The sequence below is a fragment of the Chinchilla lanigera genome, unplaced genomic scaffold (genome assembly GCF_000276665.1).
Source record: "Chinchilla lanigera isolate Chin_1 unplaced genomic scaffold, ChiLan1.0 scaffold00048, whole genome shotgun sequence".
Classification (NCBI taxonomy): domain Eukaryota; kingdom Metazoa; phylum Chordata; class Mammalia; order Rodentia; family Chinchillidae; genus Chinchilla; species Chinchilla lanigera.
The window spans coordinates 12,496,456-12,523,912 of record NW_004955449.1 but is presented as its reverse complement, the minus strand read 5'-3'; the positions used below and the strand labels follow the sequence as shown (position 1 = coordinate 12,523,912).

Below are 27,457 nucleotides of genomic sequence, written 5' to 3'. Positions count from 1 at the left end.
GTTATGTGTGTGTGTAGAATTTACTCAGCAGCTCCTCTTAGTGACATTTGTATGATCTAATTCAAGGACCTGAAGTGAAGGCTCCACATGATTTACTTGCATATGATGCAGCTATTTTTAATGCCACATTTACATTTTTAAAAACAAGAATGCTCCTTTTTAATGGACTAGACATTCATTTTTAACTCACAGACTCAAAAAATAAAGAACAAGAAATTTCCTTAGAAATTGAGTCTATTCTTTTTGTACTAGAGAGAAAGAATTTGGTACAGAAGATTTAATGGCCTCTAATAAAGGGTCAGTGAGTAATAGAACAAATCAGGAAACTTATACAGAGTCTCAGTTCAAGCCTCCGATTTGTCCCAGGTTTCAAAATAAAGATGTGCTTTCCATTGACAGTTTGACAGCATGTGCAGTTCTTAAAGATAACAAATAATTTAGCCACTTCAAAATCTAATTTCTGCTTTAATATATTTCATCTTTTCTTGTCCTCTTTATGTACTTATTTTTAATTTTTTAGGTACTTTTATAAATACTTTTTTGATGAGAAAGTGTCTGAAATACTAAAAGCAACACTCAGTATTAATGCTAGTTACTTATATTGCCATAGTATCTATGGCTAGACAAGTCCCAGCCATGTTAATTATCCGAACAGAATTCTATCTTTTTCATCTATCAGGCATACTAGTGGGAACTAACTTCCAAACTGGAATGGCTAAAGAATTACGCTTCCTTCAGCTCTTCAGAGATAAAAATACTGTGATCCTTATAATAAAACACATAACTTTTTTTATTGAGCCTGGTAAATGACTTAAAAATGTATTTAGTGGATTGAAATGAAAGACTTTGGCTTTAGGATTGAAGTATTTCTTGTATTTGTGTATTGAAAAGGTCATTGTGGGGGTTTGGGAGGGGCAGCTCAGTGGTAGAGCATGCACTTAGCATGTACAAGGTCATGCCAACATCCAAAAAAGAAAAACTGTTGAGATTTATGGCTACTTGTTTTTTGACAAGAGTGCCAAAGCCATTCAATGGGAAAAGAATAGCCCTTTCAACAAATGGCATTGGAACACCTGGATAGTCTTACACAAAGGAATGAACCTGAACCTACCTCATATATACAAGATGAACTCAGTGTGGATCAGAGATCAAATGTGACTGGTAAAATTATAAAGCTTTTAAAAATAGATGAAAATCTGTATGTCCTTGAATTAAACAATTGCTTACATACAGTACCAAAAGTTTAAGAAACAAAGGAAAAATATAGGTAAAGTAGATTTCATCAAAATGAAAAACAAAAAAAAAAAAAACAAATCAAGTGCTGGAGTCACAGGCATGTGCCGTCATGCCTGGCTAAAGGAGCAGACTTTTGGGGCTGGGGATTTAGCTCAGTGGCACAGCGCCTGCCTGGCAAGTGCAAGGTCGTGAGTTCGATTCCCGGTACCAGAAAAAAAACAAAACAAAACAGAAATGAAAAACGCTGTGTGTCAAAGAACACTATCAAAAAAGTAGTAAGAGCTATTTATCAGCTATAACAGTCTTCCCATGAGAACATAGTACTCTCAAAGACTCTTTCATCTTCTGCAGAAGAGAAGACAAAACATAAGCAATCCCTGGTGCAGAACTCCAATTCCTACCTCATGTATGTGAAATGATCAGGATGTTATAATATTACCATAGCCTTTGGCCATATACAAACAATAGTTTGTGTTAGCTGCTTTATTATCCACTGTCAGCCTACAGAAGAAGAGCAAGGCTTATAGAACAATGTTTCTTCTGGAGGAAACACCACTAAAATCATCCTGAGTCAAGAGAGAAAATCATCCCAATAAATACACTTTGGATATTTTTAAAAGAGCAAAGAAGGGACAAAAAGACATCTGCAGAATGAAAGAAAAAATTGCAAATCATATATTTGATAAGGACTTATTTTCTAGAATATATAAAGAATTCTTACAACTTAACAATAAAAGGACAAGCCAATTTAAAAAATGGGCTAAAGATTTGAATAGATACTTTTTTCAAAGGTTATAAATGGCCAGTGAACACATGACAAGATGCTTAACATTATGAGTTATTAGGGAAATGCAAATTAAAACCACAGTTTGATACCATTTCATAACTACTAGGGCAGCTATGATTTTAAAATGGGACTAAAGAAGTGTTGGCGAGGATGTGGCAAATTGAAACCATTGTTCACTGTTAGTGGAAATGTGAAATGATACAGCTACTATGGAAATAGGCTGGCAGTCCCTCAAAAAATCAAACATAAAATAACCTGCTGACCTAGCAGTTCTACTCTTGGGCATACATCTGAGAGAACTGAACACATGTATTCACATACAATTATGTACACAAATGTCCATTGTAGCTTTATTCTTAGTAGCCAAAAAGTAGAAGCAACCCACATGTCCATCAGCTGAGAAATAGGTAAACAAAATGTTGTGTATTAATACAGTGGAATATTATTCAGCCATATAAAGGAATGAATTACTGTTAGCACTACAACTTGGGTAAACCTGAAAAATATCTTGTGTGAAAGAAGACATACAGGCCAAAGATTGTATGGTTTCATTTATAAGATATGTCAAGAAGAAGCAAATCTGCAGAGAAAGAAACAGATTACTACTGGTTGCTAGGAGATGGGGGAAGAAAAGGGGAATTGGTACTTTTAATGGATTCACAGTTTCTTTTTGATATACTAAAGATTTTGAAATTAGCTAACAATGGTAGTTGCAAAACAGTGAATATATTAAAAAGTACTAAAATGTACACTTTAGAGGGCTGGGGATTTAGCTCAATGGCACAGCGCTTGCCTGGCAAGCGCAAGGTCGTGAGTTCAATTCCCAGTACCAGAAAAAATAAATAAATAAATAAAAATAAATAAAATGTACACTTTAAGATGAATTTTAGTCTACGCCATACCACCCTGAACACTCACAATCTCATCTAAAATGACTTTTATATGAATTATTTATCCCTTAAAAATACTAAGAAGTTTTTGAAAGAAGCATTGTGTACTCAAAATTAAAATGAAAGGTGTTATGACATGTTAAAGATTGAGATTATGAAAAATATCCCAAAAGGTGAAGTAATTTGGTACCTCTATAACCAATAAAGAACTTCATCTATTCTGTAATTTTTAGAGGTATAAGAGAAAAGTCTGTGTTGTGATTTTTGTGTTGTAGAAGAATCAGAGTGATCAGGGAACCCTCTGCTCAGAGCCAAAGGGATGTGGTTAGTGGATATGTTATACAAACTGAGATGTTAAAACCAAATTAACTCCTCTGAGCAAATCACCTATATTTCAGAAACAGCAGGGAAGTTAGAAAACTAATATGTAGTGGGGCTGGGTAGGACTGAAAGGATGTGATTTTTCCTTTGTAATGTACAGTCTAACAGCACTTCTCCCTAGATTTTGTGCTAAAATAAGAGCATTTTCACACATTTTAATTGCTCTATGATAACAACAGTGTGAACTCCATCCCAAACATTTATTATCTATTTAATTTTGCCCTAATTTCATTGTAGCAAGAATTCACCTCATAAACGGGAATAACTGTCCATTTAGTAAAATGAAATCCCTTCCCACATTGCTAATTGTGTTAAATGTTTGTATAATAAAGTATTAATAATAGAGTGCCCTTTTATATTTCTCAATTTGTAGTTTATATAGATTCTTATTCTCAAAGTAGCATTTTTATGAGCTGGAACCCTCTTATAAATTGGAACATGAGTTAAGAATATTTAAAAATAGTTTCATAATATTTTTTATCAGGATTTTAGATGAAATGTTTATGCCTTTATAAACTTTTATAGTATGTGGTACTGTAATATTAATGTAAAACCGTATAGGACTATCTTAAGATGCATTTTTAAATGAAATTTATGTAATTTAATAACTGTCAAATTGTTATGATTGTTTTGCAGACCTGTCATTTCCTCCATCCTTTATAGTAATGCTACAGGACGAAGAGGAATGGATAAAAACATTGGTGAGCAACTCAATAAAGCATATGAAGCCTTTCGACAGGCATGCATGGATAGAGATATCGCAGTAAAAGAATTACAGCAGAAGGTATGTGATTCTTTTGAAAGTGGTCCTTTTTCCTAATAAATAGGATTTGAGAGAACCCTTTGCAACTGAATCATGTTATAGTTTTAGAAACTGGAGAATTACAGTTAGTGAAACACACAGACGTATTAATGGATGAAATTTGAAGTTTTTATTTGGCCTTTTTAAAAAATACTGTGATGTGTGGGAAGAGTTGATTTGATGGAATCATTTTAAGAGGATTGTGTTTAAGAAAGATAATGATGTTTTCCATATATAACTTTTAAATATCAGTGTTTAGTTTGTGTATAAGGAGGAAATAAATGTAAAAACAATTAGTTTTATGACAGACTGAAAGAAGTATCACATCTCTGAGCTAATTTGTTTTTTGGGATTTTTTTGTTATTTGGCTGGCAAGATTGCAGATCTTAAAATATCTTAGGACTAAATTTGTTATTAATTCATAATAGTCTTCCATTATTTGTGAGAGTTAAAATAGACTATTTCAGTGAACTCTGTATGACTTACTAAAAGTTTCAGCTTTTAAAACTTGTCCCTGTATACATAATATTTCTGTGTAGTATTTTCAGTGTCTGCCAAATGAAGGTTAGTTAGAAGATGACAATTACTGAATCTAGTAATTCCTAAGCACATGTCTTTTACTGGTCCCTGATGAGTCTTTTATTGATCTGCAGCACAATTAGAAACATAAGGATAATGCAATGAACTTCTCATAATACCAACTTTATTCCATTTAAAATTCTGTCCTCAGATATTATGCTCCATGTTTCCATGTTATTAAAGATCATAATTTATTAACATACTGGGTGTAGTGGCACACACTTGTAATCCCAGCACTCAGGAGACTGAGGCAGGAGGATTGTTGTGAGTTCAAGACCCGCCTGGACTACAAAGTGAGTTCAAGGCCAACCTGAACTGCATAGAGAGACCCTATCTCAAAAAAGATTAAAAAAAAAAGAATTTATTAACATACACATTTGTGAAATGATGAGAGGGTTGTTTTCTTGTATAATATCATTACTTCATAGTGTTGCAGAGCCCCATCTCCACCCACACATTCTATAATTCTTTACAACTGACAGGACTCAACATACAAACATACTCATAGCTATGATTTATTGTAGTGCCATGGTAAACGTACATAACCATGTCATTCATGGGAAAATACATCAGGAGAGTCTAGAGAAATCTATTTTTAGTCTTCTAAAGCTGGACCTTTATTCCTGCTTCGTAAATTCTATCATGTGTGGAGAACATAAGGAACTCCATTTGAGAGTGCAAGTTTACGGTTTTGTTTAGTTTTCTTTTTTTTAATAACTCAGAAGCTGCTTGCATAGGTACCCTGTGTCAGCCAAAATGTCAGACTTGGAAAACAGACTCACCTCATTCTCAGTATACAGTCTGAGTAGGTTGGCACAGTAGTTACAACCTTATCACTTAGGAAATGTTTTTAAAAGCAGAGTTCCTAGAATCTATCCAAAGATAAAGTTGACAAATAGGCCTTCCTCAGGATAGCAGTCTGAGCCCTACTAGGTTAAAGTATTTCTGCACTGGCATTTGAAGGTAGAGGATCTTTGTGATTATCCTCTTGGTTTACAAACTACTTCATCCTTTTGTTAATAACTGGGCTTGTGGGCTATGAGACTTCATTAGAGATGGGTAGGAGGAAAAAGGCCATGATATGACAGAGCTTTTGAAATTACTGAGTTTAGAATTTCAATTTCCTTTATTGCCAGTTCAGATTTAAGACATAATAACTCTTGTTTAAAAAAGAAACTAAACAAAAAAAATTCCTACCTTTTATTCTTCCTATCTTGTACTTAGGTTCATTATAAAACCTTGACAGTTCTGTTATGGAAAGTTGAGGAAACAAAGTTAGAAAAGTAGATCATTGAGATGTTCTCAGGTTAAAGCAGAAACAGAAATTCCTCTAAACTCCTACTCTTCTTCTGGGGCCAGTGGCAGTCAACTGGTAATTAAATGCATTATCTGCATGAAAAGAAGCCTTTGCTCATGTTAGCATATATCCCAAAAAAAGAAAAGGGAAAATTTTCTGTAGTTGGTGTCTGTCAAGAACGATGAAAAAAAAAAAAAAAAAAACCCATCTATTCCTCTCTATTAAATTCCACATCTTAATAGATTTATCATAAGAAACATTTATCAAGTTCCTAATATGTACTGGGTCCTTGATGAAGTTATTAGAACCCTAAAAATAAAACATCATTTATACCCTTAAAAAACTTTTAAAAGTTCAAATAGGTAATAAATAAAATAGATTATTTTATTATATAATGAAAGGGAAAAATATCAATAGGTAATATGATAGTATACCAAGTATTACAGTAAAGATTAGTGGGTCAGGTCATAAACTCAATGTGAGTTGGCATTTGGGCCAAGATTAGGAGAGCTAGTGAACTGGAGAAGGGTCCTACAGATAAAGGGAACAGTGTACATTAAAAACCAAGAAGCAGAAGTGTGTATGGTACCTTGGATGTAGCAGAAAGTGATCCTGTGGCTCCAAAAGAATGACTGAACATTGTAGGAAAGAAAATGTGGAGATCGATGATGGCCCAATCATGAGGTATATGGCTAAGTAGTTTGTACTGTAGCTATTAAAGGATTAATATGTGCTCTAGAAAAGTTATTTAAAGATAGATAAAGATACAGAACAGTGTAGAATTCAGCTCAAGAAACGTTAAGAATATATTTCATGCCAAGCAGTGTTCTAAATGCAAGAAATATAAAAATATGTGGTTGCTGTTCATTTGTACTTTTTCTAATATGTGTATCAATATATGTACAGTATTCATATGTAACTATATATCTACTAATATGTTAAATATATATGTCCATTTTAAAAAAGAAAAAATGAATGGCAATCATTTCAAACAATCAGATGCAGACCTATATTAAGCATTAGGTATGAATTAGGGATTTTTAGCAGCATTTCCTAGTTATACTGTATAAGTTGAAGGAATGTTTGAAGGATAGATGGGGTAATGCAGTAAAAGAGAAGGAAGGCCAACCACTTGGCCCCTAGAGACTTGGAACAAAGATTGAGCAGTTGAGAGGCGCAGGAAGAACACAAAGAACACCAATACTTTAAAGAATAGGCATCCAAGAGGCAGTCGTGAAAGAGACAAAAAACACCCGAAAAGGTAAGAAATAAATTTAGAGGGTAATAGGATAGAAGCCATTAGAGAAGAGATTAAAGAAGGATGCAGTAGTTAGTAGTACCAGATATTCACGAGACTTAGTAAGATGACAGCTGATAAGTAACATTACCTTTGGCTATGTGGATGTTATGTACATTTATGAGGACAGTTAACGGCAGTAGGGAGGTAGTAGGTAGTAGTAGGCTGAAGACAATAGGGGAATACAAGGGTAAGGACGTTGTAGGGCACATTTAAAAAGTTTGAGGGGGCTGGGGATTTAGCTCAATGGCACAGCACCTGCCTGGCAAGCGCAAGGTCATGAGTTTGATTCCCGGTACCGGGAAAAAAAAAAAAGTTTGAGTGTGTGAGGAGATATAAAGTGATTACTAGACAGACTTTTTGCCATTTTATTTCTTTTAGAGTGAGTAAAACAATTTTTAAGAATAACACAGGTGAGAGAGGGTACAATGTTTTAAAATGCAGTAATGAGGGGCCGGGTGTGGTGGTGCACTACTATAACCCTAGTACTTGGGAGGCTGAGGCAGGAGTGAGTTTGAGGCCAACCTGGGCTACATAAGCGAGTTCAAGGTCAGCCTGAACTACACAGTGAGACCCTGTCTCAAAAAATAAAAAAAATAAAATACAAAAGTAAAAAAAGGGGCTGGGGATTTAGCTCAGGGGCAAAGCGCCTGCCTGGCAAGCGCAAGGTCGTGAGTTCGGTTCCCGGTACCGGAGAAAAAAAACCAAAAAAAAGTAAAAAAAAATAATTGATGCTTTTCTATAGTCACTTCTGTACGTACTAGCCAGTGTAATCCTTCTTTAAAGGGTCTTTTAAATGTTAGTCATATCATTCTCCTACTCAAAATTTTGCAATGATTTCTGTACACTACATCCAGAGTCCCTGCTATGGCCTACCTGGGAAAGGCTGAATTTGGCCCTCACCAGGCACTTTTTCTCCTGCTGTTCTATTCTTTCAAGGTCTTCCACAAAGACATTCTTGCTTTGGAGATTTTGCACTTAATATTCCATTCGCTTGGAATGATTTCCCTTGAGGTATTTGCATGGTTTCCTCTTTTACTGCTTTGAAGTCTTTACTCAAAATACACCTTCTCAAAAAAGCCCTTCCTGACCATCCAAAATATGAGTAGCCTCTCTTACTTAATCTTCTAGCCCTTCTTGTGTATTTCCCTCTCAGCATGTATTACTTCGATCTTTTATCTACTTTGTCTCTTGAATAAGAAAGTGAGCACCTTTGGGGCCTGAGATTTTGTCTATTTTACTATTTTGTTTTCAGTACTTAGCATACAAGTACCCAAATAGTTGAAGGACAGAGAAAATGAGTGAGATTAGGGACAGGAGGTCAGTTAATTGGCCTCTAGGAATTCAGAATATGGGTTAGGAATTGACTGAACAAGGAAACGAGTACCTGTTCCTCTCAGGACTGGAGGCAATAAGAGGGGGGAAACACACACACACACACACACACACACACACACACACACACATGAAGGTAAGCTTGTAGATCACAGGAGTTGGTAGCAAAAAGTTAGAGGGGTTGTCAAGTAAGAATAAAGTTTTTTCCATAAAGTATGAGGTGAAATTATCTAATGAATGAAGTGATTTGTAAAATACTCTGGGGGCAGTAAAGACTTGAAATAACTTCAGATTTAAAAAATGGGAAAAGAAAAATATTGCATTTAGCCTTCATCATGTTTTTTGGTGATATCAGTTCATGTATTTGTTGGTCATTATTTTTAGCAGCTATCTTGGGATAGATTTGGATAAATCCAAATCTAAGACTAGAAGATTAGAAAGTCATGAGTGAAAAAAAAGAGCTGGGCAGGATGGCACATGCCTGTAATCACCACACTTGGGAATCTGAACCAGGAGAATCACAGTGAGTTCAAGGCCAGCCTGGGCTGCATAGTGGTTTTAAGGCCATCCTCAAGTGTGTCCTTAGTGAGAGTGTGGCTCCAAAAAGAAAAGAAAAAGGTGTAAAAGGGCCAGAAAGTGGTGTTCTTTATCTGATTTATCCCCCGGAAGGCTCCTGTGTTCAGAGGTGGGGCTTTCTGAAGGCAACCCCTCATCTTGAGGGTACTAAGCTCCATCAATGAGTTCATTAGTTCAATGTCCTGTGAGAAGATGGGCCTGGCTGGATTAATGGATCACTTGAGCACATGGCCTGGAAGGGTACCTCAAGTCCCCAGTCCTTTCCCTGCCCTCTGCCTCTTTGGGCTCTCTTTGCTTCCTGGTTGCCATGAATTGATCAGCTGTCCTTGCTCTGCCACAACCGTTTGCCATATTTCTGCCTTGTGTTGGGGCCAGCCAGTCAGAAACTGAAACCTCTGAAACCGTGAGCCAAAATAAATCCCTCTTCCTTTAAGTTGTGCATGTTAGTTATTTTGTCCCAGTGATGAAAAGCTGATAGTATAGGTGGCTGCAAAGTGCATATAAAAGTGATTAAAACTACGTACTTTGAGATACAAGCTGAATGAACAGAAGCCAATCTAGGACTAGACAAAGAACAAAGGAAAGGTTTATGATTGAAGTTTCCAGAAAGTGAGACACTGATTTAGAACTAAAAGAATGTCAGTGAGTATTGACAGGTAGGATCCTCTACCTCTATAATGTCATAAAAGTAGGCAGCTAGAGTAGCGTTGAGGAAGTCAGGTCTAGTTTGTGACAAATGCACTTCTGGAATGATGCTAGGAATAGTGACATTTAGAGAGGCTGTGTATGAAAGGAAGAACCAAAATTCTTTTTTTTTTATTACTGTGTATTTGTAATACATAATAGTAACGTTCCCTTGGGGAAATTGGTACATATATATATAAGATACCTTGATCATTTTTGAAACCTCTGTCTCCTTCTCCATTAAATCCCCCTCCCACAGTCCTCTTCAGCATCTTCAAAAAATCTGCTTTCTTATTTGCCACCATCTCTTCTTTGTTTTACTTGTTTATTTATATCAGAGGTTTATCATATAAGATAAACAATGTGATACTTAACTTTCTGTGTCTACTTGATTTCAGTTAACATTATGGTCTGAAGTTGCATCCATTTTCCTTTTTAAAAATGACATGATTTCATTCTTTATGGCTGAATAATATTCCATTGTGCATATACACCACATTTTCTTTATCCATGTATCTGTTCTTGGGTATTTAAAGTGTTTTCACAGCTAAGCTATTGTGAATTGCGCTGTTACAAACATGGGTATGCATGGGTCAGTATATGTCTTTAATGCTATCTTTAATTCTTTCAGGAAAGTACCCAAGAGAGGTACAGCTAGGTCAAATGGAATTTCTTTTTTTAGTTTTTAAGGACTCTCCATACTGATTTCTGTATTGATTTTACTAGTTCGCATCCCATCAATGGATTCCTTTTTTCCCCATATCTGCAACAGCATTTGTTTGTTTTTGTGTCCTTTATGATAGCCATTCTGACTAGGGTAAAATTGAATCTCAGCGTTGTTTTGATTTGCATTTCCCTAATGGCTAAAGATTGAATATTTTTAAACGTTTTTACTGGCGATTTGTACTTTTTTCTTTTTTTTTTTTTGAGCATTCGTTCAAGCTGGTTTTGAACTCACTGTGTAGCCCAAGCTGGCTTCAAACTTGCAGCAATCCTGCCTCAGCCTCCAGACTGACTGTTGGGATTACAGGTGTGTGTCACCACACCTGACCCATTTATACTTCTTTTGAGAAGTGTCTATTGTTTGACCATTTTCTAATTGGGTCATTTGTTTTTCAAGAATTGTTGAAAGTAAGAGAATGAGTATTATGTTGGAAAATAACTATTTTGAGGAAAGATGATGGTATAATTAAATGGTTTGTGTATGACTTTTTTACATAACTTTGAAGAGATAAGACCCAGAGTAGCAATGAGAAGCTAAGATAGTGCTTATCTTTTTGTTTTCTCTCATCCTACTCCATTGTCCAACTTCTGTGGTTTGGTGGGACATTAGACAGGTTCTTGTGGGGAGACTGCAGAAGCATCTGTATCCCTAAGACACAATATTATTATCCCTACTTTGAAATGAGATATCCAGCTTATTAAAGTTCAGATATATTAACCACTACATGATCTATAGTCTAATGAAGAAGTTATTCTGGCATTGTTTGATAATTTGATCTCATTGTTCTCTTTTATAAAATTAACTTTTTTCTCTAACATTTTTGGGAAAGATATCTATGCTTTTTTTAGCATTTCTTTGGATCTCACCATTTGGACATTTGTTTTATATTGTAGAAACAATTGTACTAAGTGTAAGTCGCTAATTTGTCCTAAGCTGTGTACTTCATGGGATAATATTAAACTTTATGGTAAACCAAAATAGGTATCTCTCATTTAAAATCAATAGTAATAAGACAACACAAACATAATCTTTCTAACTTCTGTAAGGTGAAAAGATAACACAAATGTAATTTTTCTAACTTCTGTAAGGTGAAAAGATCTGAAGTTGGATCTAAAGATTGAAGTACTCTCTCTGCCTCTTCTTTTCAGTCCTGATAGCTAGAAGACTGAGGGTGTATCCTGAGAAGTAGAGAATGTTGATTTTGGTATTGGAAATTATTATTTTATCTGGTTTGGATATATTGAACTTAAGTGACACCAGGTCAGCCCGAGGAAGATTATCAGCAAGGAATTGAAGTATGATCTTTGAAGTAAAGTACCAATTGGAGATACAAATTTGGGAGTGAGCTGCATAGAGTTGATATTTGGCGTGATAGAAGAAGGTGGTAACACAGGTAATGAGAACAGCAAGCGAAGAATAGAATCCAGTGAAGAACCTTAGAGAAGTTGCCATTCTGGTGTCAGAAAATACCCCAGGGGTTATTCTGTAAATAAGCCTCACTTCCCTTCCTAAAGTCTTGCTTAAACAATTGGTCTGTTAAGTGATGAGCAAGATAGGAGACTAGGAAGTTCCTAGGTTTCATTCCCCAATAAAGGCATCAAATAAATAAAGAGCGGTTTTTGAAAGTATTATAGGAGCTCTAAAATCAGAGATTTGCAACAACCAAGTGAACGCTCAGTCAAGAAGAAGACATTCAAGATGCAGGAAGTGCTGTAGCATTTCTTCTTGTCCTTGTCCCATCACCGTCCTAGCAGAACTTGCTTGAAGTATCCAGGTCTGTCTGTGGGCTGCCCAAAGAACTATTTTCTGTTTTGCCTGATTCTGAAAGCTGAGTTGAGAGTGGTGGCATAGTTTGAGTTTCAGGCTAGAAAGTAGTATTCATGAAAACTGCAGAGGAAATACAAACCTGCATACATTTGGGGATAAGAGATTACATAAAAATAAAGAAGTACATTAGAACATCTAAGAGCCCAAGAAAAAGCAAGGATCAGATTCTTTGGGAAATATGTACATTTATAAGAAGCCAGGGAAAATCAGAAGTTTAAAAAAAAATACACTTAGGCCCTGACAGGACAATGCCAGAAAAGATCTGAGAAGTCATTAAGCCTTCATCCTGAGATGATCTCAAGCATCAGAGGCCTACTAGTTGGTGAAAGTCTTCCACAGAAGTTAGGAGAGTTAGATATTTTTCTGAATGCCCAATTTTCAGTAGATCACAAGAAATACAAAGAAACAGGGAAATGTGGATCATTAAAAGAACCAGAATAGATTTCCAGAAATTGTACCTGAGGAACAACATATATCAGATTTACCAAAGACTTTAAAGAGCTGCATTAAGTATGCCCAGAAATCTAAATGAATACATGATTGAATAATTAAAGAAAACCAATAATAGAAATAGAATGAAAATATCAATAATGAGATAAAGATTATTTTAAAAGAAATTCTGGAACTGAAAAATACAATAACTAAAGTGGAAATATTACTAGAGGCATTCAATGACAGGCTTAACAGACAAAAGAATCATTGAAGGCAAGTCATTTGAAATTATGGAGTCTGAGAAGAAAAAATAAATAAATACTGGTATGCTGATACTGTTCTATTTTTTTGTTTGTTTCTCATTTACTACTTTCTTTAAAATAAAATTAAATTAAATTAAAAAAACAGTGTCTGGACCTTATCAGTAGAATGAATGGGTTGAACTAAATAATTCCTTTAGGATTGTAAATTTTCTAATGTTATGAATGAGCTTTGACCTGAAATACAAATTAATGATGGAAATAAAGACTACAGTGTCATGTGAAAAAAAAAAAAAAAGAGAAAAGTGAACAGAGCCCACAGAACTTAAGGAACTTCATTAGTGTATCAGTATAAATATTTTAGAAGTCTTAGGAGAAGGAGGGAGCCTCAGAGAGATTATTTGAAGAAATAATGACTGAAAACTCCCCAGATTAGGGAATAACACAGATACACAAATCACTGACAAAGCCAAAGAATATTTGCTGTAGTTTAATGTGTGTCCTCTCCAAAACTGATACTGAAATTTAAGTGCCATTATAACAATATTAAAACATGAGACCTTTAAGAAGTGGTTGTTTTGGTGCTGGGGGATTGAACTTTTAAGAGACTAAACAGGTGATTAATCCTCTTATGAAAGGGTGAATGTGACCTCCTTTTATACTCTCTGTTTGCCTTTCTGCCATCTGATGATGTACCAGATGTTAGCATCTTAACCTGGATTTCTCAGCCTCAAGACTGTGAGGAAATAAATTCTGTTCTTTGTAAATTTCCCAGTTTTCAGTCTTCTGTTATAACAGCCCAAAATAGACTAAATAATATTAGTGCAAAAATCCTCAACAAAATACTACCAAACGAAACTCATAGCATATTTAAAAGATTAAATGCTATGACTAAATAAGATTTATTCCTGCAGTGCTAAAATAGTTGAACATGCCAGATTAGTCAAGGCAATATACTATATTAGCAAGATTAATGGAGAAAAAAAGATATAATTATCTCAATACAGAAGAAACATTTGATAAAATTCTACGCTTGTTATGGTTTGTGTCTAGATGTTCTCCTATAGCCTCATGTGGTCATAGGTGGGAGCTTTTTCAGAGGTGACTGAATCTAGAATGTGTGGTGCTGGGATTAAGGGTGTGTGATTACTAAATCAGTCTACTGCTTGGTTTGGCACCACCCTAATCTGATTAGTCTAGATAGAATATAAAAAGGGGCAAAAAGAAGCTGCTAGGGTCGCTTATTGGTTCCCTTGCTTGCTTTGGTACCTGCTGCCCGCCATGAACTGTTTTTGCTCTTCCGTGGCTGTCTGCTGTGCCACCCTGCCTCAGCGCCAGCTGATTTTGGACTGAAACCTGTACAAACTTTCAGCAAAATAACCTTTTTTCTCCTTTAACTTTGGGTTTTGGGCATTTTGTCTCAGCAAACAGAAAAGTAGCTATGACAATGCCTTTTTGTGATTTAAAAAAAATAAACTACTAAAACAACTGGGAATAGAAGGAAACTACCTCAACATAATAATGGCCATAAATGAAAAACTCTGACATTACACACCTGGGTTGAAGACAAAGCATTTTGTCTAAGACCAACAACAAGGCAAGGATATATATTTTCACTGCTTCTATTCAGCATAGCAAAGAGGTCCTGGCCAGCACAGATAAACAAGAAAAAGAAATAAAGTACATTGAAATTGTACAGTAGGAAGTAAAATTACTTGTTTTGATGATGTGATCTTACCTGTAGAAAGTCCTAGAGTACATATACTCACACATAACTGTTAGAATGAATTCAGTTAGAGGATATAAAATCAACATATAAAAATTCTATGCATAAGCAATTAACGATCTGATAAGGAAAAGAAAATTACATGAATGGCATCAAAAAGAATAAAATCTTAGAAAGAACCATAACCGAATAGGTGGCAGACTTTTCTGTCTTAGAAAGTTAGTTCTTACACATGCTACAACAGGAAATGTTAAAGTATTATACTAATTGATATAAGCCAGTCACAAAGGGATAAAATGTTGTATAATTCCACTGTAAGATACCAAGAACAGTTGGATTCACAAGGACAGTCAAAGGATAGTTGCTAGGGACTGAGGGGAGAGAGAAATGAGGAGTTAGTGTTAAATGGGAACAAAATTTCAATTAGAGAAGATGGAACAGTTTGGGAGCTAGGTAGAGGTGATAGTGCCACAACAGTGCGAATGTATTCGTTGCCATGGAACTGTACACTTAAACTTGGTTAAGGTGCTAGATTATACTTTATATATATCTTGCCATAATTTTTTAAGATCTACTTTAACAGAAAGAGTTGATTTAGCCTACATTCTTTTACTTGCCATGTTGTATTGTTGTTCCTCTGTTATCTACTGGTATATACAAACTCACCAGCCTTTCACCATTAGCTGTCTGTACTCCAGATCTGTTTTGTTCTTAGTCTTCCTCCTGGTTCACTGCACTTTGACTCAGAAGCAATTCTTGGAGAAGTTAATAGGCTATATCCACTTAAGTGCATCCTGTCAAGCTAAGGCATCCAGGTATTCTAAATTGATAAAGGATGTGCACAAATTGGATACATTATTATTTAAATATTGACTTTAATTTCAAAAGTATTTTGTGCTTATTCAAACAAATTAAATCAAGATGTTCAGAATATAAAGAGATAATCTCCTCACTCACTCCTCAATATTATCACCAGCTTTAACCACAGGTGGTACAAATGGATCTAATCACTTTTATTAGTCTTTTTACTAATAAAATGAATGAAAAGCCACCTGATAGGACAGTCATGCATGAACCACTGGTGGTTCAAGCCGCCCGGCAGCAACACAAACAAATTACAGTCCCATCTTGAGTGTGTTAAACATTTTGAGGATGAATCCTTTCAGAGTATGTGTGTCATTATTTTTCAGGAATGGAATCGAGAACTGGGAGTATAGCTCATTGGTTGAGCATGTGCGTAGCATGAATAAAACCTAGAGTTGGGTTTCACACAACCCTCCACCCCACACACACACAAAATTTGTATAATAATGTAATGCTGCTTAATCTGGCGTTTTTTGTTCATTTTAAGACGTGATTTCCCTATGTTGCCCAGGCTGGTATCAAAATCCTGGGCTAGAGCAATTCTCCTCCCTCAGCTTCCCAGATAGCCTGGACTGTGGGCACTTGTGACCATGTTGAGTTGCTTATTCTGTTTCTTGCCTTGTGTAAGCATTTATATGTACCCATGCTAAGAGATCCTCTATCCGTTCCAACGTCGACGAATGTTATAATCACAACAGTCCCTGGCACAGACAAATGTTAATAAGTTTACAGAATAAGATTATGATATAGGATGATAGAGTGTCTTGACCACTGAATTAATTATTGCATAGGATAAACTGCTAAAGATTGCTATTACAAAAAGACCAAGAAATAAATACAGTGTTAATTAATATAAAAGCTAACTTCTCTGTAACGTAAGTCTAGAAGCAAGTAGGCCAGGGCTAATAAGGCAGCTCTGCCATCTGTAAATCTGGAATCACGGTGGCTGCTTCACTTGTTACTATTCCTCTGCCAGTGAGAAGAGTGAGAAGAGCAGACTGCTTTCTTTTAATGATGTTGTACAGTATTTGTACCGATTACTTCTGTTCTCATCCTGTCAGCCAGTACTTAGTCACATAGGCACACCCAGTAATGAGGAAGGCTGGTAAATATATCCTCTAGCTGAGTGATCCAGCTGAAACTATATTGCTAAAAGAAAAAATGAGAATAGATATTGGAAATAATTAATAATCTTTGCCATATCTTTGGCTGACTAGGCTGATGTTGCCTGGAGAGTTTCACATATCACAAGCTCCCACAATGTAGAATTACTTAATAAATTTTGTTATTCATACCAAGTTGCTTGCCATTGATTTCTGCCACTGTTCTGTAGAAGAAACCAAATATATTTAACAAAGATTTAACTTCTTTTGCTTTCTTAGCCAACTTTCCAAAGGAAGAATTAGTAATAAAATTATAACAGCATCTGAAATATTTTTAAATGATCAAGTCATAGAAAACTTCCTGCAGCTGACCTCTTCCTATCCCAAGATCTTTTGCATTGTGTAATTAGAAAATATAATTATCTTTGTTACGAAGAAATATATGAAATAAAATTTGTCTCCTCATAGCCCAGTCTTGATAAAGGAGAAAAATTGTCACTCTTTTGTAGAAAGGAATCAACCTTCTTCGGGAATAATCCAGGCATAACGCTATAAGTTGCTTTTTTGTTTGTTGTACTAATAAGAAAAGTAAAGGATGCGTGTTACTTAAAACCATCAGATTTGCTAAACAAGAAACCCTATTGATTACTCAGTGAGGCTGAGGTGAAAGCCACTTAACAGACTAAATTTTGCTGTACTCTTTTTTTTGTCATAGATCCTCTGTAATTTTTTTAACGATAAAACGATAGACTTTCATTGTCAGGCTGTGTTATGCAAGAGCTATTACTGATCTATCTGACCTAAATTCTTAGCCTTAAGGTCTATGTTACCTCTAAAAGCTTTTAAAACATGTTTTTAAGGATTGCATGAAGGTACAAAACACCTTTATTTGATGACTACTTTTTTCCTGTGTCTTCACTTTCCCTGAAAATATGAATGGCCTTATTATACAGAGATTTATATTTTCTGATTACACAATGCAAACTACATCTCTTTTTTTTTTTCTCTGTTCCCCAACAATATATATGCTCTCTATAAAATATTGAAAAAGCTAAAGCATTTCATTCTGGTTGGTTTTTGCTTTGTTTGTTTTTTCTGTATTGAAGATGCTGATACTAGAATAAAGGTACTTCTGAAAAAAAAAAAAAAAAAGGTACTTCCGGTAGTTTTCAATTTAAGCTTTATTTCTTTATGGTACATTATCAGTATTTAGTGATAGAGCTATTTTGTATCCATTAAAATTTAAAATATTTGTATCTTTCCACTTAGGGTATTTCCAGAAAAATTTTTTGAAACTTTTAGATACATCGTGTGTATGTCCAAGGAGATTTGTTAATAAAATATTTTACATTATGACATTTATTTTAAAATGCATTAAGCATTTTTTATATATCAAGAAATGCATTAACTTCTGGATGTACAGTATTAAGCAAACAGACGTACTATCAGCTATGGCAGCATTCTAACACAGCAAAAACTAGTCTTACGGATGTGGTTTCAAACTTGTAAATATCAAGTAAGAAGGCAAACTGCTATTAGAGTGTTTAGTGGGGACTTGACATAACTGTGGAATCAGATCATCTTTATTAAGTGATTTTTGAAAAAGCAGGGTTTGGGGATTTTCCACATACAAGAGCCTACACTGTAAAGACACACGGATTGAGAATTAAAAGTATAAGGGAAATAGTGCAAGGAGAAGAGTCGGGCAAGACTCTGTAAGAACTTAGAGGGCACATTAAAGACATTTGGTTCTTTAAGAATAATAAGTCATTTGAGGTTTCTTGGATTGTGTGCAGTTTTAGCAAGGGGAAAGGATGGAAGGAAAGTACAGTGTCTTATGATTAAATTTGCATTTCTGCAAAGAACACAATGGCTACAGTATAAAGAATGAATTAACAGAAATTTAGAAAGAGCAGTTAGGTTATTGCAGTAGTCCACTAGGTCATAGTGCCGCTATGACAAAATACCTTAGACTAGATAATTTTTAAATGATAGAAATGTGTTTCTCACCATTCTGAAGGCTATGAATTCCAAGATTAAGACACTGCCAGGTTTAGTGTTTAGGGAGGCACAATTTCCTTTTTCAAGATGGCTTCTATGAGAGGAGCACTGTGTTCTCATTTGGCAGAGGTGACAAAGGTTCAAAAATGTTAGATTCTGTGCAAAACCTCTTTTATAAAGGCCGTAATGCCATTCACAAGGGAGGAACCTTCATGACCTAATCTTACCTAAAAGGCCCCTCCTTATAATACCACTACAGTAGGAATTAAGTCAACATGAATTTTGGAAGCAACGCATTCAAGCCGTACCATTCTCACAAAATATTTCAGATTATGTGTCATATTTTCATTCCATCCCAAAAGTCTTAACTCATGCCAACATCAGCTTTAAAATCTAAATTCAGAGTCTCATCTAAATATCATATAAATCAGACAGGGATAAGACTCCTGCAGCAAGTTCCTCTCCATCGGAGAGCCTATGAAACTGAATAAGTTGTGTGCTTCCAAAATACAGTGATGTTGCGTTATCCATAGGGCCTAGTGGCTCTGCCAGTGTGTGGTGTCAGTGGTAGTCCCGTCCCCTTAGTCCTGCTAGACAATGCCCTTGAGGGCTGGGGATTTAGCTCAGCGGCAAAGCGCCTGCCTGGCAAGCACAAGGTCGTGAGTTCGGTTCCCGGTACCAGAGAAAAACCAAAAAAAAAAAAGACACTGCCCTTGCAGCAGCTATCTGCAGTGGTCTAACCCCAAGACTGCTGAGTGTTGCCCTAGCGAGAACTCTATAGAGTGGTCCACGCTGTAGATAGTCTGTAGATTCTTTGGTTATTATTAAAGGAAAGGAACTAACATTTGCTAAGAACTTAATGTGTAACAACATATTTTATATATGCCAACTCTTTTAGTCCTTCAGGTAAATACTATTTTCATTTTAAAGAGAAAAAGCTAATGGCTCTGAGAGGCAAATAAATTAATTAGGATGAAAACAGAAAGGTAAAATAAAAGTAGTTTGTCATAACTTTCCACTTGGCATGCTTAGAAATTGGTGGCATTACTGTCACTGAGTAGTAGATAATCAAGTTGATAACCTGTTACCATCAAGTTGCAGATTGGCTAGATAAATCTTGGTGTCTGGAAGTGTGTGGAGGGGGTGTGAGGCTTATAACTTAGTAGAAGAAAGAGCTGTGTAAGCCAGGATATATGAATTCATACTTTAAAAAAAAATCTTGAGCTTGCTTAGCATAGCAAAGTTTCAAAATGGACTTTAATTAGATTGTCTCTAAATTAATTACTTACTATCTAGAATGCTATGTATTGGGATAATTAATATTTATTACTTCATGAACTGTGGCGCTCCCTATTGAGAGTATTTGTAGCCAGGCAATTCTTTCAATAAAGCTTTCATTTATTAATCTTGGAGCACTTTGAAAGGTTTCTTGATTGAGACTATTTTTAATCCATTCAACATTTATTAGATTTTTTTAGAAAAATCATTGGAGGAAAGCTATGGTATTGAGATTGGTTCTTGAGGATAGGAAAAGTCATGTTTGACTTATTTGGAGTGTTACAGGTGACTTAAGAACACTTGTTTTTTTCCCCTATGTTGGAAATACACACCTTGAAAAATAGGAAAAATGAGAATGTTGAATGTCAGCAGAAATATGAAAACAATTCAATTTATATAATTCAATATTAATACTTATAGGGCTGGGGATTTAGCTCAGCGGCACAATGCCTGCCTGGCAAGCGCAAGGTCATGAGTTTGATTCCTGGTACTGGAAAAAAAACAAAAAACAAACAAAACAAAACAAAATAAAACAAAATACTTAGAACTGGGAAATCCCAAACAATTGTGTGTCGAAAATTACAGGAAACATGGTGCCTTGGTTTTGAAGAAGAAGGATTGAAATTTGCCTTGGTAAAGTGACAGTTCTTAAGATAAACTTTTAATTTTATTTATGATACTCTAGAGCATGTATGGAAAATCATTTTTAATAAATTGGAGATGTTTTTCATTTGATCACCATTGTTTTAAATTTTGCTTTTGAACCCTAAGTAGGAATATAAAGTACCTGTGAAACAAGTACCTAAGTACCTGTTTACCTCTTTAACACTGGTAGGCCACTTGTTTTGCTAGTCTTTGGAATTGGAATGTCAAGTACACAGAAGCCAGAGTCATCTTGGCCAGATGGTGTTTGATACAGATGGATGGTTAGTTGTCATGCAGATCTCCTAGTTGGTAACTTGTTGCTGCCATCTGACTCAAAGAATCATTCACACACACTGGCTGTCAAAAGCATCTTCTCTTCTGTCTGTTTTAGCTGTCATGTCTGTGCTCTGTACAGAAGTGTTGACAAGACATTGCTGTTGTACATTTTCAATGTGGTTGTTAGTGATTTTTCTGTTTTGTGGGGTCTTTGATAGTACTGTACTTGCTTTGTAATTGTATTGTTTTTTTTTAAACTACTATGACCAAGCAACAATTATCTGACATTTTAAAGGATTTTTTTTGATCATATGTTTATTTCAATTTGTTTAGTGAACAAAACCATCTCCAAAAACATTGTTTCACTTAATTTCTAAGCATCACAAGTAAACTAAATTGTTCTGGTTATTTTCCAATTTGATATAATGCCTTCTTTTGGACTTTTATAGCCCAGGATCAAAATATTTATACATTTTTCTGAACATGTTTTCTTTCTTCTCAGATTACTACCTTTTTCTCTAATGGTATAACCCATCCCCCCCAAAAATCCCTTCAAACTTTGTATATCTTTTACATCCATTTTTTGCAACTCAATGTCTCTAACTACTGACTTTCTGTTTTTCTTGTTTTCCTTATAGAAATAAAAGCAAAGCCATTTCTCCCTTTCTTCTTCATTTCACTTGTGAAAGAATATCTTTTTCTCTGATGTATCATTAACAGTTTAATTAATTTATTCAACTAATTTCTGATCATCTTAATATATGCCAGGTACTCTATAATACTTTGGCATTATCAGGAAAACATAGCCTCTTCTGGGAAGTTTAAGTCTAGAGAGAAATCAGACATATAGACAGACTACAATGCTCTAACTATAATACTCTAACTGGTGTAAGTACAGTATATGAAAAATTATAGTAGGAAAATATGGACTATTGCTATTCTCTTTCCCTACTGTACTTTCAGAGTATCAATTTTTTTTTAATTATTACAGACTTTAAGCTATATAATGTTGTCAGGTGGTTTTAAAAATAGATCAAGACCTCAGCTTGAAATAGCCTTATCTGTTAATTCTCCCAGCTGTTAAATACATATTCAGCATTGCTCATTCATTGTGATATGTTATATGCAGATTTGGTCATGTCTGTTTTTAAGCCAAGGACCGGAAGGTAAAAATTAATGGGCAGAAGCTTTCTAAGTTAATTCCGTAAAAAGGTGTATGGTCGTTTAATTTTGTTGTTAATGTGGAAAAAACTCATAGTAGATGAAGAATGATAATGCATAACTTAGACATTTATTCTGGGCTTATCTCTCACCTGGTAAGTTTTTTATGCTGGCTACTTAATCTCTAGACAGTGGATTATATATGCCTACCAAAACATAGGTAAAATTGGTAATTGATTGATGTTTATGAAGAACTTTGAGTTCTTTGGAGAATGTTCTAAATGCATAGCAGTAGTAAGATTGCAACAAGTTTACTGATTGTTTAACTCTTGTGGTTCTGTGTAGCCCAGGTAATTTTAAAGTATTAAGAATTTGCTGTAGATGTTTGGATCCTTCTTTCAGTTAACTTAGCCACTCTTTATAGCAGCTCAGATGTGAACTGACGTAACACTGAGATGTCAGGTCCTAGGAAGGGTGGTCTTAGAGTAGACTTGAGCATCCAGGGATCAGTTCTGAGACTCATAGTCATTGAATATGTGGTCCAGAGAGACACAGGATTCAGTCCTCTGTTCATAATAATAAAATTTACTTGGATTATTTATTTCCTATATTTTTTATTTCAGTAAGCATGTATTTGATATGCTTGGCAGTGTCTTATGGGGACTGTCAAGATGTGCAGGACTCCCCTCAGACAGCATACACAGGAAACACACGGTGGTTTTTTTTTTTTTAATCAGTTCTGTCAGTTATTCATTTTTGAAGTATCTTAATTATAAAAGTTCACCTTTTATGTGGGTAACTGTGGCTTATTTGAATGACATGAATTTTTAGTTTTTTAAGTTAGGGTGTATTTTTAAAGAATTTTAATATAACATCTGTCTTGTTTCATGCTTTTTTTAAGACTTTGAAAGACTGGGTTATAATGTCAAACTCTTCTTAACTGAAATTTTTTAAGATTTTTTTTAATCTTTCAGTACTTTAAGTGTTTTAAATCACAGATGTTTGTAACAACTACAAATCCATATCTGGAGCCAGTTTGTACATAATAAATAAATTTTCCAATATCTAGAAAATGACAGAATGGGCAGCTCTATCCATTTCTTAATGGACAGTAAGTGTGTGTTTATCTCTGTCAGTAAATATCGGGCTAACTGGATTTCATGTCAGCAGACTGAGAACTATGAGCAGAGAATACGTGAGCAACAGGAACAGCTGTCTCTTCAACAAACTATTATTGACAAGCTAAAATCACAGTTACTTCTTGTGAATTCCAGTCGAGGTATGTTCATGATTTTTTTTATTTATTTCTTGAACCTCTTAGAGAAAAGAAAGGTGGAAATTGAGATTACTACTTTATTTTTTCACTGTTTCTCAATAGTTCAGATATAATAAGTTGTAGTACAACTATACATTATGCTCCTTTAAATGAACACTTGCAGGATATGCAAAAATGGACTCTCAGGCATACTGTATGACAGAACTCTAGGTTGATAAAACTTCCTTAAAGGCACGTTGCCTATGTCTATACTTTTTAAATCAAAATTGAAGTCCTAAGACTAGAGCGTAAGAATATTTGTCCAGCCAGGCGTGGTGGCACACGCCTATAATCCCAGCACTTGGGAGGGTGAAGCAGGAGGATCATTGCAAGTTCGAGACCAGCCTGTGCTACAAAGTGAGCTCAAGGCCAGCCTGAACTGCATAGCGAGACCCTGTCTCAAAAAGACAAAAAAAAAAGAATATTTGTCCAGGTACCCAAAGGTACATATGCAGGATATGCATCACAGTATGATTTCTAATAATGGAAAATTAAAAGAAATGTGTGATTTTCCTACATGTGGGAAGGTTTCTGGAGGGCGGTGCATCCAGCAAGGCTGTGAAAGTGCCCTTTCCCATGTACCTTACCCTGTGCATTTCTCTCTTTGTAATGTCCCTTACAGTAAATCAGTGAACAATGAAAAAAAAGGAAGAAATGTCCAACAGTTTAGTTACAGTGAATCATATGAACAACTACCTAGCCAAGAAAAGTGATAATAGATGTTAACTTACCAACAAAAATATGTTTGCTATATATAGCAAAGTAAATGAAGAATATAAAAATAAATGTTATTTATGTAGAAAAATTATTTTTGGTTCAATTTATATGTATAGGAAAAGAAAAACTGTGATAGAATATAAACCAAAATATTAAAAATTATGAGTAGCTTTTATTTTTTATTCTTCATGTCATGTGTACATATTCTAATCTTCCTGCAATAAGCATGGAATAGTTATGTGAATAATTATCTCAAAGAATAAATACTAGAAAATCTGACTTGTATAAAAGTTTATTGTTGGTAAAAGTAAAGTACAAATAACCTATTTCTCATTCTGAATTCTATCTATTTTTACAACTGACCTTGTAGAATATGGGGTTTTGTGTATTTCATAGAAAGAAAATAATATAAATGGACCATTTTTCAAGTTAGCTAGTATCTCAATATTTTTAAATCCATAGCATAAAATATGTTCTTTTAAAATAGTACTCTTTGGTTTTTATTATTTTTTCAGGTGGTAGCAAAAATAAGATTTTTCTAATATCCAAGAGGTTTTTGTCTTATAGATAGCAGTTACGGCTGTGTTCCTCAGCTTGACGATGGTGAAACCAGGGAAAATAATCTGACTCTTGACCAGCCACATGAATCAGGACTACCAAAAGAAAGGCAATCAAAGGTAGACTGCACTGTCATGTTTATTCCCCCAAAGGAAATAAGAAATGAAAAATTAAGTTTCCCAGGCTTCCTGAACTATTTAGTCAGCACACCCTCACAATTTTGGCAGACAGAGGATGGGTAGAAACTAGACAAGATTCTTTACAATCCTAATGTTGATTCTACGAAAAAGAGCACATAAATGTTGGTACACAATACATCTTTCCTACTTTATTTTCCTGATGTGTTAGCACCACTGGAATTCTAAAACTAACAAGTTCTGCATTTGCAAATATACAACATACAGGTTCCTAAACAGAACTATTTTCAAGGGGAAAAGGGGCTTAGGTTTCATATTTCTATTGTTCTTTTTTTTTCCTATATCACAAGCACTTAACAAAGAAGTAAAAGTCAAAAGAAATAAAAATTTAAAGTAGATAGGAAGGCACAAATGATCTTAGAGAACAACTGTTTTTATCTTTAATTTCCTATGTTTAATTAAAAAGAAATTCCACCCAGCTGGACGTAGTGGCGCATGCCTGTAATCCTAGCACTGGGAGGCTGAGGCAGAAGGATTGCTTCAAGTTCAAGGCCAGCCTGAACTACATAGTAAGTCCAGGTCAGCCTGAACTACATAGAAAGACCCTGTCTCAAAAAAAAAGGAAGGAAAAGAAATTCATTCCACCTAACTAACTAAGGGGAAGTCTTCACTGAAGCAATGTAAAAAGAAATACGTATATCTGCAAGGAGGCATATACAAGGATGTTCATGCTGCATTGGTTAGAAACAACCTAAACATCTAAAACAACCTAAATGTCTATCAAGAGCAGAATAGTACATCTTTAGAAGCAATTTAGAAAAATTAAAAAACTATTTTTGTTATTATTTTGCAACAGGGTTTTGATATGTAGTTAAGGCTGGCCTTGAACTCACTATGTAGCCCAGGCTAGCCTCAAACTCATGGTGATTCTTCTGCCTTAGTCTCCCAAATACTAGAATTATAGTTGTGAACCACCATGCCCAGCTCAAAATAAACTAATTATTTATATATCAGTATTCTTAGATTTCAAAAGCATGGTTGAATGAAAAATGGAAATTACAATGTGATAGAGTAGGCACAATTTATGTAATATTTAAAAATATGACATAATGACATTAGTGTTTATGAAACCACAAGTAGTAAATGTATATAAATATGGACAGAAAGGGTACATATTTTCCTTTGAAAAAATAATCACTTCTGAAGTTGGGGGGAAAAGGTGTTATTGTGTCTAGAAAAGGAATAAAGGAGGCTTCAGCTGTACCTGGAACTTTTTCTTTTATAAAAAGGAAAGCAAATATGGCAAAGAGTTAACATTTGTTAAATATGGAAACTGAGTATATAGGTGTATTTTTATGTGGCGTAGGGGGTACTGGGGGTTGAAACCAGGATATATGCCTAATCCTTTTTTTATTTTGAGACCAGGTCTCACTAGGTTGTCTACGCTTGACCTCAAACTTGTGATCCTCCCTCATTCTCCTACAGAGCTAGGATTTAGGCATGTTCCACCATGCCCAGCATAGGTGTAGGTTAGCTTATTTTTCTTTTCCTGGGTCATTGAAACTTTATACATTTGAAGAGAATATTTTTAAACGAAATGAGTTGTGTATAAGGATTCAATATCAACAAGACTAATTAGCACAAACTTTCAGTCTAAATAAAGTAGGAGATTTTAATTTTATTTTTAAAAGAGCTACTCAGTAACAGTCTTACAACTAAGACTATCTTGTTATTTAACATCAAATTTGAGAAATCTAATTTTGAAGCCTTTTTCCATAATTAAAAATTTTAAAATGAGTTTTCTACAGTATTGCTCAGTTCCTATTTTTTCATTCAAAAGCATTATGTAGAGGCTCAGAATATGGCTCAGTGGTAGAGTACTGGCCAGCACGCATGCGTCCCTGAGTTTGAGCCCTAATACTGAAATAAATAAATAAAATCATTATTTATTTAAATCAGTTTTCTTCACTCACCCCATTCCAATTTCCATTTATATAAAAAATGCTGGTAAACAGTTACAAAAAAAACACAGAATTGGCATACATTTAACTTCATTTTGTAGAAGATGAAATGATTTTTTAGGGGGATACAGTTTCATTGTTAGTATATTATGAAATCATTGAATTACTGTGAATACTGATTATAAATTTAACACTTAAGTAAATAGTATTTACAGTTTCCTGTTTCATAGTCTTCTCTATGCCATTAGTTATCATTGATTTTGTTGATGGTAGGGGTTTTGTTTTCTTTTTTTTTTACTCCTTTGCATTTTTGTTTTCTTGAAAGGGTCTCACTTGTAGTACAGGCTAGCCTGGAACTTTAGATCCTCCTACCTCAGTGTCCTAAGCTGGGATTATAGGTTTGTGCTGCCATTAGCACAAGCTGAGAGCTACATTTTTACGGTTTGAATGGCTCAACTCCGTCTTCTCATACTGTAACCATTTGGTAAAAATAAAAATTAAACTGTCTTACATTTCCATATTCTCTTCTTCTTTTGTATGTCTCTATCCAAAATGCTATTGAACACTAAAATATATAAAAAGAAATATATATACACACAGACAACACA

General features: G+C 34.8%; 1 protein-coding gene across 8 annotated transcripts in view; it reads left to right on the top strand.

Annotated features, from left to right (window-relative positions):
• Positions 1-27,457, top strand: part of Tank (TRAF family member-associated NFKB activator) — a 91,162-nt gene that overhangs the window by 37,452 nt on the left and 26,253 nt on the right. For 5 of the 8 annotated variants that reach the window (XM_005393341.2, XM_013518753.1, XM_013518759.1 and 2 more), the window contains exons 2-4: positions 3,931-4,078; positions 23,329-23,440; positions 24,761-24,870. In XM_005393341.2, coding sequence (XP_005393398.1) covers positions 3,980-4,078; positions 23,329-23,440; positions 24,761-24,870 — 321 coding nt within the window. In that variant the 5' untranslated portion in view covers positions 3,931-3,979. The remainder of the gene's footprint in view (positions 1-3,930; positions 4,079-23,328; positions 23,441-24,760; positions 24,871-27,457) is intronic. The other 3 variants (XM_013518755.1, XM_013518754.1, XM_013518758.1) reach the window with 2 other exon arrangements.